Source organism: Pieris rapae, chromosome 13 (assembly GCF_905147795.1).
Source record: "Pieris rapae chromosome 13, ilPieRapa1.1, whole genome shotgun sequence".
NCBI lineage: Eukaryota > Metazoa > Arthropoda > Insecta > Lepidoptera > Pieridae > Pieris > Pieris rapae.
In genome coordinates this window covers 1,477,600-1,492,978 of record NC_059521.1, presented here as the reverse complement: position 1 = coordinate 1,492,978, position 15,379 = coordinate 1,477,600, and the positions used below count along the sequence as shown (strand labels likewise).

The window sequence follows — 15,379 nt, the reverse complement described above, 5'->3', positions numbered from 1 at the left end:
ACAAATCGCAGGTATTTGTTACTTGTGGTAGAGATACTAATAATGTAAATGTTCTTGTGAATGAAGAAGAAGAATGGGCAAGAAACTCCACACTTACTCATTTAAACTATACATTGATGTGCCAATTAAGTGAGGGCAAGCGGTGAATCTCAAGCAAAATATATTTAAAGTGATTATTTAGTATTAGTTATTAATCAAACTACAGTGGAATTTCTATAACTCGAATGTCAAGGGATTGTAAAAGTCGCGATTTCTGTATATTTTTTATTTGTAGTGTCGACTTTGAATGACAATTCAACGTAAGTTTTGTAGTACTATATATTTTAAAACAAATTACATATTACTGACACTACAAAGAACTGTACACTAAAATATCTGTCATTTTCTTTTGATTTAAACTATTTTCAGATTTTTTTATTTTTTATAAACATAACGTACACAGCTGTGTTACTCAGAAAGTTGTATGAATATACATGATATAATATAAAAATAAACAGATAAGAAAAAACAGACCCAATCATTTCTTTAATAACGTAGTAGTCTACGGAAAATATCAAAATTAAGTATTGCCCCCGGATCTTTGCAATTAATATTGGTTTTGAAACTCTGATTCTGAAGCAGTAATTCGAAATATTAAGTATGATTTGTTGTTTCAAATGTTAAATTTCTTAATGTTTTTTAAATGAATTTTTGTCTATTAAGTTCCTGTTTTCTGTTACATATATATTGTTTATCTATATAGTCTGTTTTGGCTCTCTGTATTGTGTAAGTACTTATTGTGTTTTATAATGCGTATGTTAGCTGTAAAATTACTAATAACTAAATAATTAATTAAGAAGATCTATCATTTCCATTTTGTTATTCGAATGTAATTTTGTTTATGTCTTCCTCAGTTTATATTTAAACTGAGTGACAAATTTTCCATAGAACAGGGGTTGACGCGCAGGTGGCTCGATGTTAAGTGATACCTCCGCCCATGGACACTCAATGCCGGAAGGCTCGCGAATGAGTGGTCGGAAGAAACTTGACACGAATATAACATTATCTTAGAGACATTTATTTTACAAAATAATTAAGAGGCCAAAATAATTACAGTTGGCCTAGTGGCTTCAGCGTGCGACTCTCATCTCAGAGGCCATATGTTGGATGCCCGCCTGTGCACCAATGGACTTTCTTTTCTATGTGCGCATTTAACATTCGCTCGAACGGTGAAGGAAAACATCGTGAAGAAACCGAACATGGTTTAGACCCAAAAAGTCGACGTGTGTCAGGCACTTGCCGATTAGATTGAAAAATTATAATGAAACCGATTCAGAAATCTGAGGCCCACTAGAGGTTGTAACGCCACTGATTTTTTTAAAATAATTTAACGCGTAAACAAACTGTTAACAATATAGCACTCTTGAAACCAATATGAGCCCAGTGACATGAGTTTTTACCCAACTCGTAAATTGTAATTTCTCTTTCACCTTTCCGATAATGTCCAATATCGCAATCGCAAACCCACTATCCCTGATGTTATATGTCCCTGATATAACAACACTTCAATATATAAAAATTATTAAATGTTACTAGCTTTATATCAAAAAGCAGATTTGGTTATAAGTAATATAAACAATCTTCGTCTACACATGGTATGCGCGTGAGTTGACTACAAATTAGCAAGTCGAATCAAAATAGAAGTGACATTAAAAAACCGTCATACTTGCCTTTACATGCAAGTAATGTGACAACTTGTTTACCGCACGCAAGCGATAAAATTTTCTATTGATTATTTTATTGGGCGAAGTTGGACCGAATTAAAATAAACATAAGGTTTATTTTTGCTTGATTACAATTTGTTTAGCTTATCGGTATTCTGTGACGTGTTTTGCATGAATGTGTTTTAAGTGAAAATGAATCTTTTTTATCATTACAATAACAACAAATTGAGGTGGAAATCCCTACTTATTCCTCTCGCTTTTTGAAATGTATCATAATTTAATTTTCTATTGTTTTATTCTCGTGTTTGAATAAAAAAGGACGTGGTACACTTCATGTCAAAAGTGAAACTTCTTTGTTACTTAAGTATTACCAAGCCCAAATAGATGATCATGTCTCAGTATATGATCACTCCATGTATTTGTATATCTATAGTCACACGTCACTCATCTTGTCTTTAATCTGAGATTGTGGATTAATTACTACGTTCGGGCGTTAAACAACACTGAGTACGGACCTAGGATATCCGCGTCACCAACACTTTGGCCTTGTTAAGTCAAAAACTAAACAACGCAATCAATACAATTGTCTCAATTGCTACAAGGTCATTGAAGGGCGTAAACATTATTAAAAGCCCGGCAACGCACTTGCGTGACTTTTGTCAGGGTGTATTTCCGAACAAATACGACTTAGGGTCCTTTAAGAAAAGGGCATATCATCGGATACAAGAATTTTGTATTACAATTTATGAATGTGGATAACAACGAAATGATTGACTACCAGATAACAATCTGAGATTGTGGATTAATTATTGGGTTCGGGCGTTATTGATACGACATTATCAGAATGATCTCATCGTCATTTCTGTGACGTGTTTTGTATGAATGTGCTTTTAGTGAAAATGTAACTATTTTTATGTTTGTAATAAAACTAAAACGAGCTACGTTGGAATGTCCATACTGTGTGTCTTGTCTTAATGCCAAAATAGGTAGAAAGGCCGCTGCAGAATCCAAATCTATCCTAAATACAAAGATTTATTTATTTTATTTTATATGTAAGTCGTATGTAAGATAGTTTATTTTGTGTATACCAGTGATTTGTCATGAATAACCTAGATTTTGTAACTAATGTAAACTGCAAAAAATAATGTTTGCTCTAACGAAATGAAAGTGATGTCTAGGGCTGTTATTATAAAGTAATTAAAATTTTTAGTTAAAATTAATTTAAACAGTGCTCATTTAGAAGCATACTGGGGTTTACACGTTTGTTATAGATTTTTTTGTAGAAACCGCAAATTAGTTAAACTTTTTGCCTATCTTTCCTAGACAGTTAAATATGGGTTCATTAAGGCGGTTGTATAGGCATCTATTGGAACGGCGTTCCCCAATGATAATTTTGGCTAAACGTCTGTCTACTTGATGTAAAAAAATATATAGTTGTACTAATTTTTGTTGCATGACAATATATATTTTTTTCTGTTTTTTTTAAAAATGCCAAAGGTTTTACGAGAATTGTTTTTTTTCTAAATTATGATATTAAAATTTTGAAAAGTCTAGTTTCTTAATAGATCCGTTTAAAGTTTGATAAGATATACACTGAATTACAATAAACACTTTGAAAACACACACATTGGAAAAATTTAGAGGAAGCCTTTGTCGAAGCCAATTCGACTTAGGGTCCTTCAAGAAAAGAGCGTACAAATTCTTAAAAGACCGGTAACGCACTCGCGAGCCCTCTGGCATTGAGAGTGTCCATGGGCGCCGAAAGCCATGCTGCACACGCACATACACACACACTCTTAAACACATTTATATCTCTATCTCACTGTTTTAAGGCACACGCTTTTTTGATTTGCCAAATACAGATCCGGCAATTCCTGTGTGCAATGTGCCTTAAAGCTCCCGCTGTTTTCTTAATCTAGTCCATTAACTTTCTAAGTTGTCTTCCTTTTTTGCGTTTATTGTACCAGTTTAGTTAATATATAACTCTATAATTACTTTAGGTATTATTTAACATATAAGTTAAACAGCATTCAAGCATATTTAATGATAATACAATTAATAATATTTTGTCAGTTCATAGAGCGGAAAATTAACAACGAAATTAATTTTATGATATATGGCAACCCTACTCAGTGCCACTGACCCTATTCGAACCGCGGAAATAACAGAATCTTAATGAGTTTCCGAAAATTTCTCGCCTTTCGGCTTGACCCCGAACCTGAACTTCGTATTGTTCATTGTCTTTGTTGACACAGAATATGTAATGTTAAATGTCATTCATTCCGAGAATTTGTCGAACTTCGACGAACTTGGTTAAGGGTTAAGCTATACTTTATGAGATAATGTCAAATGTTGACAATATACAATGTACATTTGTTATATATGTCGCAGAAATATCGGCATTCCATCGATATGCATGTCGCAGTAAAGTAGTTCAGTCAATTAATTAAATTTCTAGACAGTTAATCAAAGATCGATATTCAATCAAATCGCTAGCATTAACCAACATCGAATACAAAAAAAATATATACATATATTTGCCTTTTTAGGACTCCCTTTTCTGTTTCTGATATGTTCTTAATTGGCTAAAGCAATATAGACAAGTTCGTACCATGCGCCCCAGCTGGTGCCCTTAATCGGCATGTAAAATTTAAGTCAAGATTTAGCGTTTACCATAACTCCTTTATATCATAAACATTCATAGTACAAGCCAATGACTCTCAATCTTACTCACGAACGTAGAATTTATATCGTGTGCTGATATCAGTGCCTACGTAAGTATTTTTCGGGCTTCTAAAGTTACTTTATAAATTATTCCAGGGGATAGGAGGCAAACGTTCAGGTAACATAGAGTTAAGTTCTTCTTCGCCAAAACATGTAACACTAAGGTTTGCAAATGCGTTGCCAGCCTTTAAAGTAGTGGTACGCATATCTCTTTAACGCCCCTAGAAGTCCTTATGGTACCGAAATACCTAGCATGGCAGTAGTATGACTATTCAAAGTAATTATTATTTACAGATGGGAGCAGGTGCGAATGGTCCAGGCGGTCGTCGCGCATTGGAGCTCATCTTGAGCGGTGGTCTGAAGTCCTTGGCTAGACAAAATAAGCCAGTTCGAAGAGCAGCTTCAAGGGATTCGGTGTTGTCCCAGCCTCAGCCCTTGCTCGAAGGTATTTATCTATTACGTGAACCTAGAATATTGTATAATGTAATAATACAAACAGATGGTTTAGTGAGAGTGCTTTTGGCAATACGCCATCTAGTTTACGTAAACGTGAACTAAACAACTGTAGTATAGTAATGTTGGATATTGTATGGAATTAGTTGGGGCTAGCCCAGCCGGCGATACGCATGACGTCATTATATCACGTGGTTATTATTTTTAGTAAATTGCCAAGTAAGTTGCATATACAATAACAGGTGTCTCAAAAGAAAGTTTACATTTATTTAGCTTACGTTATGTGAAAATATTAGACGACTATTTTGTGTTTGAACAACGAAACTTTCCTGGCTGTAGTGTTGCCCAAAATCGGTCTTGGTCTTGCAGTCTTGGTCTTGTTCTTGCATTTTTGCAAGACCAATACCAATACCAAGACCACCTTATCGTAGCAAGACCAATACCAAGACTGAAGCCTGCAAGACTTGAGCAAGACAATACTTAAGCCTGCAATACTCTTGCGTCTTGCAGTTAGGACAAACTGAGATTTGGGCGTTATCAAATTTACAACTTTATCACTAGAGAAATAAGGTTCAAGGTTGATTGGGAAAATGTGATGTTCTGCGAATAAACTGTTGGGCGGTCGGTGTATTATATACCTACATATTTGATAATTTACCGACAAAGACGCCGCGGTTTGCAACAAGTGTATCACAGCATTTGACACGCTGTCTCGATAGTGGGTGATTTAAACAAATTTGAAACGTGGAAAAACTCCAAATATGAGCGACGTCATATTGCTTTACGCATTTGGTTTTAAAATCACACATTTCCAAAAATCGAGATTTGCAGTGTCGGTTTATCAACTTCTATCGTATCTACTCTAGTAGCTAGTAACCTCCATAAAAACAGCAGGCAACGTATAGTTCCAATAAAAAAGGAACATAATAAACAATATTATTTGCATAATTATCTACACTTTATTTTTGCGTAGGCACAAAACCTATTTGATTTTGATTCTGATACTTCTGTTTTTTAATCTTTCAAAGATTTATTCTATCTATCAAAGAATGCCGCATTTTCTGTGTCGGTCTTCGGCTTGTGTGCTTATAAATATGAGTTTTTATTTCAATTTCAGTCATTTCTAATTGAGTTTCGCTTCGAGTCTATCTTATTTATTATTCTCGCCCATTTACCTAGCTAGGTACTCTAAATTCTTATTGCTTTCGGAGTGAATGTTTACAATTTGACATGAGTGACGAACAAATAGCAATAGGCTAATAGGTATTTACAAGTCTTGCGAGACTTGCGAGACTCTTGCTGCAAGATCAAGACCAAGACCAAGACTGAGAGCGCAATACCAATACCAAGATCAAGACCAGGTGTATTGACGCAAGACCAATACCAAGACTGGTCTAAGTCTCGTCTTGGTCTTGCATTTGGGCAACACTACCTGGCTGTAACCAAAGAATATGGTTCCAGACGGAGTGACGTTACACACGCCCAATACGTCTCTGTCACGAGTTCGTTAGGGGTGACATAAAATGGCCTCCACGCAGTCCTGATTTAACCCCTATGGATTTTTTCTTATAGGGTTAACTTGAATCTATAGTCTACGCCAATAAGCCGACTTCTCTGGCGCAATTGAATTGTTACAAAAGGGCAGCCATCGAGTACACCTGCCGAGAAGTCATAATTAATTTTATTGTTCGATTAAATGAGGGCCGCGAACGCGAAGGTTTTCATTTGGACTGTATTATTTTTAAGAAATAAATTCCCAAAATTATTAAAGTACACATTATTTTAATAATGAATAAGCACTTTTTTTAAACACGACTGATGAATACGAACTTTCATTTGAGACACCTTAGAATGTATTATGTTCTATTTATTAAAACAGCTTTATTGTAGTACAAAAAAAGGTAGTCTTCTTGTAAGTAGAATATATCAGGTTTCATTTTTCATAATAATAATAAATCGTATTATTTGGACCATAAGTTTGACACAAATTCTTAATGAGCTAACTTATTAGTATGACATTATGTTAATGTTTTAATTATATTATAGTATATAAATATATATTACCGATTGTGCGGATTTTTTAATTAATATACATACAAATAAACGGTTTAATTTCATTTTTAGTGCAAGCATAACGCCAATTCAACACCTACTAGATAGTGTAAAATGTTCAGTTATCAATTAAAGTATGTCTACAGGTCTAAGAAAGTGCTCGACTGTGCTGGCTCTGACAGACCGAGAAAAGGTTCCAGAGCCGATAAGAGCACACAACAGACTGAGGGCGCCTTCCGTCTGCTCCCGATGCTCTTCGCTTCTGTCATTGGCTGGTGCTGGTGGATCTAGGTATGTACTTGTATATGTATAGATTATATAACTAAGCCACATTATTTTCTTACATACAAAAGATACACACACTAAAATTTTATACAGAAATGATTATATTCTTTCTCCCTTTTATAATGGCTAAAGAGAGATGGCTCTCTTTATTTTGAGATTTTTCTGAGAAACTTCACCAACTTCTTTAAGCTCGTCAGACAGTGCTAGAAGGCGACCTCACTTTCATTTCCCTGGCGGCCCTTTTCACCTTGTTACGCTGTTTGTCCTTCTAACGATGTGGCCCATTAAGTTTTTTTGCAAATGGGAAAGTGCATCAATGTCTTTTGTTTTATTTCTTACTTCTGTACTTCTTGTCTTGTCCTTTAGTTTTCGTTGACAAGTTGTTATTCATATAAACCCTTATTTAGAGAAGTTACATCATATTCACCGACGTTTGTCCCTAATTAGCAAAAGCCTGCTCTAATCGACTTCAAAGCTTGGTTTCGGCAACCCTGGTCCACTGACGTGCAATTCCATCTCCTACCCATCACTGCTGTGATCTCGTATAACCGTCTTAAAGCGTCCATTCCTTTCTGGGTGGTTATCCATTTCAATCTTTTAGAGTTTATTTTGGATGATACTTTGTTGCCACGATGTTGAATTTACCTTCGCTATTTGTTAACTCCTGGTTTCTGGGAAGTCGTATATTACCGTCTCCTCATACAAGCATTTTTACAATTACTATTTCTGCTAGCTGCTATGCAGTATGCCTTAGAAGACGAGAGGATCCATTAATAATATCAAGAATAAAGATAAGAGAACGACTTATATTTTCACATTTTATTAGATATGTGTCTTCAGGCTTCGCAAAGCCTATCTCGTTTTTGACGTTCATTTCTTCAGAATGAAGCTCATAATTTCAGTTTTATGTCACAGATCTTTTTATGGATATAATCTTTTGAATATTCAATACAATCTGAAATAAATTCTTGAAACGACCAATTGTTTTACGTATATTTGACATTTCAGCAGGCTTCGTGCCTGGCACGGAAATGGTATCCGATTAGGGCCAAAAAATAATGCTGTCGTTTCTAGTTTTAGCAGTTAGACGATTTTCAATCCAGAGTTCACGGTTTCAAGTATCAGTTTTTTTTTATTGATTAAAAGTTGCTTATATGACGTGGAAAAACGAGGTGCGCCACTGGGCAAACGGGCCAAGGGCACTATTAAGAATTGGTACGCACTTATCTATGAAAAGTTATGAAGCTTAAAATGCAATGATAATTTTTTTGTCGTTTCTATTTTAAATACCTAACAATGAGTTTAACAAAGTTTCTATTGGAAGCTGCAATGTCTTTTACAATACGATTAAGGGAACTATAAGAACATGAAGACTTGACTGTGAGAGTCTTCTTCAGACTTGGGAAACACATTCTTGTTTTTTTCTGGTTTTGTGTTTTTTGACGTTTCTACTCTAAGAACCTTACTACGTGCCAAATGTAGTGAATTGTAGCAAAAAATGTTAATGGAAACGTTATGTAAATTCAAATCTTAACTATATATAAACTACGTATCTAAGTTTTGTTAGTTTTGTTAATGTTTTTTACATATATAGTTATAGTTATTAAAGTTCAATAGATTTTAATGGGCACCTCTGCCAGTTGTGGTATTTGAGGTATTCGTATTTCGAAACATAATTTTAGAAGACTGATAAATAATTATTTTTAGGTATTCACTGGATGGTGCAGGCGGTGGGTTCATACCAACAGCGCCGATTAATTGCATGCTATGTTTAGAAGACGCTACACCAGATAAAGTAACTGTGATAGCAGGATGTGGCTGCTCTTTCTGCACGAAGGTCAGTGATATTTCATAATAAAATCTACTATGGAGATTGTTGTCGATTCTTCTTCAAACGGCTCCAACTACCAACTAACGAAAGAGACAGAGGGTGTAGGCCGAGAGAAAAAGCCCGCGTTAAACACTCTCGGTACTCTTTCGTTCGAGGAAGTAAACGCAAAACGCAAAGACGAAACAAAAACATAAATAACTAATGTAATTTTCCGTTTTCATCTCTACTTAAAACATTTGATATCGTTTATTTTTGCAGAAATAAAATATTGTCACTTGAATTTAAAATATTTAGAAACTGCATTCAGGAATTGCACTTTTTCATATTTCTAGTCTGTTTTGAAAAAAATATATTTTGTTCTGACACAATCATACGTAGGTCTAGCCAAATATAAATAATATACGAAAAAGATGCGAAAGGCTCAGAAGCGATATATAGATTTTCGTCTCGATTTTAAAAACCCCTGATGATTCTCACGTGTATCTTCAATGTTTCGTTGACATTAGCATACGAACCGGTATATTAATAGGGGTATTCAATTTCCTCTAATAATTACCGATTTTATCGTTAACACATTTTATTTATAACCCATATATTGTAACACGAGAACTTTAAATTAATGTATGTATTAACGAGTCGTTAGAATAATTATCACCAATTATTGATAACTTTAGAAAGTAAGGGTTTTACGATTTCATCTATGAATCTTTACGAAATGTTTAAAATGTCGTTAACTTGCTTATTAACTCCCTCCAGAGACACACTGTACACATTAGATTTACATGCATGATGCACACACACACTGACTCATTCACCCACGTGCACCTTCACACTTATGCACATACGCGTGCTGCGCGTCACAAAAAATTTAGGATGTAAACAGTTTTAAAAAATCCATATTGTATCTGAAATAGAAAAGAAAATTGTTATGGAATTAACTAAAGATTTTTTTATATATTTAATTAGGCTAGGTCGGGGACGCAGATATTTTTTTTACGTAAAATATTTTCCAAATCTTACACATTAAATATAGCATAGCTTTTAATTTATAACTATTTATTATAAATAATATGATTACCGATAGGTACTTTTAACGATATTTTAATAATTTATTGAAGAATAACATGTTTTTGCGACGTGAATATCAATTTCACTGTCGCTTGGAGGTGTTATGTAAACAGCCTTCAACAATTTAATTACTATTTAAGTGATTTTATTATTTTGAAATTCTGGAAATGTACTGAATTTTAGCTAGCTTTTGTTTGAAGTTTAACGGTCAAAAATAAATTGATCATATTTTATTATTTGACTCAAAACGTTCTTGGTTTAATTTAGGTCAAATAGTAAGTAGTCAATGAAAAAAAACCCTTTTTAGAAGTCTTAAAGTTACGAATCACATAATATAGGTACCTAATTTGTTTTAAAATAGCTGATGACGATTTCAAATAAGAATGAAACTCTAGGTACGTTCATTTTATATTCTGCGGCTCAAATTTTCGCGCGGTTTTTTGAAAACGGGACAATTTTTTGTCCCACAGTAGATTTCGGGACACTGGGAATTGGAAAAAAGGACAGTCACGCTCAAAACAGGATGTCTGATCACGTTAGTGTGTCGCGTAGTTGTTTGGACTGACCAATTAATAAACGAAACATGCTTCTGTTTTGATTGAAATGATTTTTATTACTTATGAACGTCTTATATGACTGTTATATAAAAATTTATATTTATACACCGTTGATTCACCAATCTTTGATATTAACACATTAACGTATATTGTCACATTGACTACGATAACTGAATCGGTTAAACATATCATGTTTTCTATATCTTATAAAACAAATTAAGGTCGCAACACACAACAATTAATTATATTTTTAGAAATTTTAATTCAAGGTGAATTTTACAATAGGCAACTGTTGAAATAATTTTTGGTGTCGGAATGTGTACAAGTCACGTTTTTTTTTCTATGTAACGTTATAAACGTATTATGTATTTTAGTTATTAATGTAGTCAGAGGGTTAAAAGAAATAGGCAGTAGTGTATTAACATTGGAGCTACCAATACGACTTATGTAAGATACTTAATGCCTCCGACGACTACATACATAGTCGGGGAATTGTCTAGAAAATATTTAAAAAAAATTAATTTTGTCAGTAATATTTAATCATGTAACTCGGGAAACAGCTGGTGTGGCAAAAGGAATGGCGGGATTTGAAGGAGGCCATAAAAAGACGCAACCCAAAATAATGAAAAAGAATTAGTCATCAATTAGCGGCGCTGTGACCTCTTTTTGTCAGGGCGTCCGATTTCTAAATCTGATTCATGATCATTTTTAAATCTAATAAGCAAGTAGGCAATCAGCCTACAGTGCTTGACACACGCCGTCGTCTTTTTGGGTCTAAGACAAGTCGATTTTCTTACAATGTATTTCTTCTTATGTTAAATACGCACAAAGAAAGTCCATTGGTTGCAGCACAGTAGCATCAGTACCCATGTATGATATTGAATCGTAAAACAATGAATTTTATTTATTTGAAGTTAACCTTCACTCTTCCTACATTGACGTCATGCATTAAAACCCTTCCGTAATCATGACGTTTTGTCTCTTAAAATAATGTAAATATTTACGAAATCTGAAAGTCTATAAAGTTTCCGTTATAACGGCCTCTTTATAAAAATAATTTAAATAAATATTATTACTTAATGCAATTATTCGATGTTGTTATTGTGAAACTATACACATCTAATTAGGCATTTTGGTTTGATTTATACTACGATAAAAATACAATTTTATTGCATACGTCACTATAATATATTCGAGAGTGTCTATGGGCGGCGGTATCACTTAACATCAGGTGAGCCTTCTGCCCGTTTGCCTCCTGTTCTATAATAAAAATATATACACTATACTTATTGTACATACGAGACGTATTCAAAAAATAAGGGCCGTTCGCTTCTATTTCAGAATCAACAAGTCATAACACGTTTAAACATGTACATATCTGTACGTGCACTACTCATGCAGTTATTTCAGGTGTTGTTTTGATTCAATAGTATTTTGCTAGTTGTGCGTACAGTAGACAATGTCCAGGCACTGGAGGCTGATCACCTACATACTTGCTTATAAGATTTAAAAATGATCATGAAAGAGATTCAGAAATCTGAGGCCAGAACCTAAAGAGGTTGTAGCGCCACTGATTTATTTTTATTTTTAATTATTTCTTTACATGCTAGAACCAGATTGTATAACATACATTTCTTAGAAACTATAACCAACACCAGATAGTATAAACCTCCTCCATTTTAAGTCGATTTAAAACAAAAATAAGAATAAATAATACATAAGCAGCTGCCTACCCGCTTTGTAGGTTGTTCTTTTCTAGTTGCGAGTTTCGCTTTTAGCTATCTAGGCTTAATATTTCACCTAAGGTTTCTTATGTTTAGAGTAGGGGAGATTTGGCTCAGCGAGGTATCATTAAGGTGTTGTTCCAGTTTTCCCCGGGTTCACGGGCCAGGAATTGGGTCGCGTGTAATATTTTGCTATTTATGGTACCTTTATTTTTTACTCTATACAAACAAAATAAGTCTGATCGTCTCTTTCTGTCAAATTGTGTATTTACTGTGATGAAAAGGGACAGATATATAATGGTAGCTAATTGTAAAAATAAAATCCTTTTGTCGATGGAACCCCGGCTATCAATGACTTTTTCTAAGGAAAATGTGATGAAACCGGCTTGCCTTAGACCCAAAAAGTCGACGGCGTGTGTCAGACACAGGAGTCTGATCACCTACTTGCCTATTAGATTGACAAATGATCATGAAACAGTAACAGAAATCTGAGGCCTAGACCTAAAAGGTTTTAGGTCACTGTTTTATTGCATTAAACATTTATCTTAGATTTAATGAAGTTTAATCTAACAATATTCATATTAAAGCGACCTCTCACAAAACGAATTTCTTGTTGAATGTTATATATTTTTACGGTATCATATTATACTTATTGAACCTTATTTTTGTCATGTTATTAGTATGAAACAAATCATTAATGAAAGTCCTTCTATAATATTTGGAAATCAAAAATAGAATGAGGCTGATCCATATTTCATTAATAAAGAAAAAGTATTCGTTTCTAAGAAATTTGTAGACATACTTAATTTTAGCCTGAATAAAATAGAACTAGGGGCGCTACATCTTCTTCTTCTTATCTTCTAAGGTTTAGTGCTCCAATTTCTGTATCAGTTTTATTAGTAAAAAATGATCAGGCGAGTTCTGAGCCAGTCTTCCAGAGCTATGCAGTCAAGGCCCTTAAGGCAAAAACAATACATATTGCATAAACTATAGATATTTGAGAGAACAAGGGCTTTACATGAGGTCGACGATGACGTCATTTATGTATTGTTCAAATTCGATTTCCCAACAGTTGAAGGTTTTAAGTTGTTAGTTTTCTCACTTGATTTTGAAGGTTTCTAATGAAAATACGCGAGGTTTAAATGAATATATATGAGCAAGGCGATTTGGAATATTGATTTGACGGTTAGTGTCATTTTAACATTTGCGTTTGATGGTTAAAACATACAATGTATTTTTTTTAATTAACCAATTCTTTGGTTTATATACTTATACATTATATACCTTTAGATTGATATTATAAAACTTGAAGTATTAATATACCTTTGTAAACAAAACTTATAGATTGAGTTGTTAACTCAACTTTGAAATGAAATTCTTTTCATGGCTGCTAACAATGATGACTTTTTGTAATGTATTTGTTTTAACCATAACAATTATGAATCAAAAAATAAACCTATTATAACAGAAGGCTTAGGTATCTGATGTTATGCGGTACGCCCATGGACACTCACATTGTCAGAAGGCTCGCAAGTGCGTTGCAGGCCTTTTACAAAAAGGCACGATCTTCTGTTGAAGGATCCTACGTCGAATTGGTTTGGAATTACTTCTGTTAGCAGCAGTTACCAAGTGGTGGTGCGCGGCAAAAACTGAAAAAAAAACTCAGTTGTGGAACGACTTCTGTCAATGTGATACGGATGGTATTTTTTATATATATGCCTTAAGTCAGATAAAATTAGGCTTCAGGCCATTCAGAACTACTCCTCTGAACACTGCTCGTGGTAAATGCGGTACAAGATGCAGAAAGACCCTACATCTCTATGCAATGCCAATGAATCCATCCGCTCGGATAGTGACTAGTTCAATATACTAGATATTTTTGAATATCATATTCATAGAGCCCTTTTTAATTGTAATGTGAAACCAAAATAGCTTTTTTGATAAATAATTTTGATTAAATTGTGATTGTTCAAAACACACACTACTATAAACTCGAACTAGCACGCTTGACTGTCAACATTTGCCTTTTTTTTAAACTTGACAAACAAGCAAATGTAGACAACATTTGCTTGTTTTATAAATATTAATGGTACGTAGATCTACAATCAAGTAAGATTAACTATGTAAAAATATTTTAAAGAATTCTGGATAATTAATTTAAATTAACTGGATTATAGTATGAGATTTAATTAGAAACTGGTTGGAGTTATCTCAAATATTTGAATTGAATTAATTTTACGGATTCTGACGATTTATTGTGTTTGCGAATCCGACCTTTGTTTCAACGCTTTGTGGCTTTGAATTTAATGTATGAACAACGTACTTTACAATTCTGTTAGCGGTTTAGTTCTCTAAAAGTAGCGCTGATATCGCTATTGGGAGTTATAGTCTCCGGGACTCAAAGAAACTAAACTTAAAGCTATGATACTCTTATGCCAATATCTCGGTGTTAGCCGAGGAAATAACTCTTTGATAATTCAGCTTAGGCTTTTTGGCGAGCGCAGCATCAGCTACAGGACCCCATTTTTGCTGACTTATACATATACTTGTATTTATTCTTGGCTCTATAGAAAATGACTATTGAAAATGCAAAACTTTCAATAGTAATTTTAATTCAAAATTGCACTTTCCTCTTTACGTGCATTTGCAAAGATAAAATAATGTATGGAAATTATGTTAACTTTCTTCCGAGAATTTATGCAAATGTTACTTTTTATTGGCAAATGGAAACTGCACGCCTCTATTTGGTTATATTTCTTCTATATATACATGTACCTACAGTAAAATAAATAATGTTTTTATGTATTTTTTTTTATTTTTTTTATTTTATAGAACAGGGGGGGGCAAACGCGCAGGAGGCTCACCTGATGTTAAGTGATACCGCCGCCCATGGACACTCAATGCCAGAGGGCTCGAGAGTGCGTTGCCGGCCTTTTAAGAATTGGTACGCTCTTTTCTTGAAGGACCCTAAGTAGTTGGAGG

At 33.9% G+C, this 15,379-nt stretch overlaps 1 protein-coding gene across 5 annotated transcripts in view; it reads left to right on the top strand.

Annotated features, from left to right (window-relative positions):
* The window catches only part of LOC110992667 (probable E3 ubiquitin-protein ligase RNF144A), an 86,281-nt gene that overhangs the window by 32,124 nt on the left and 38,778 nt on the right, over nt 1–15,379 (top strand). For all 5 annotated transcript variants that reach the window (XM_045630916.1, XM_045630917.1, XM_045630918.1 and 2 more), the window contains 3 exons: nt 4,722–4,872; nt 7,079–7,223; nt 8,925–9,054. In XM_045630916.1, the coding sequence (XP_045486872.1) occupies nt 4,722–4,872; nt 7,079–7,223; nt 8,925–9,054 (426 nt within the window). The remainder of the gene's footprint in view (nt 1–4,721; nt 4,873–7,078; nt 7,224–8,924; nt 9,055–15,379) is intronic.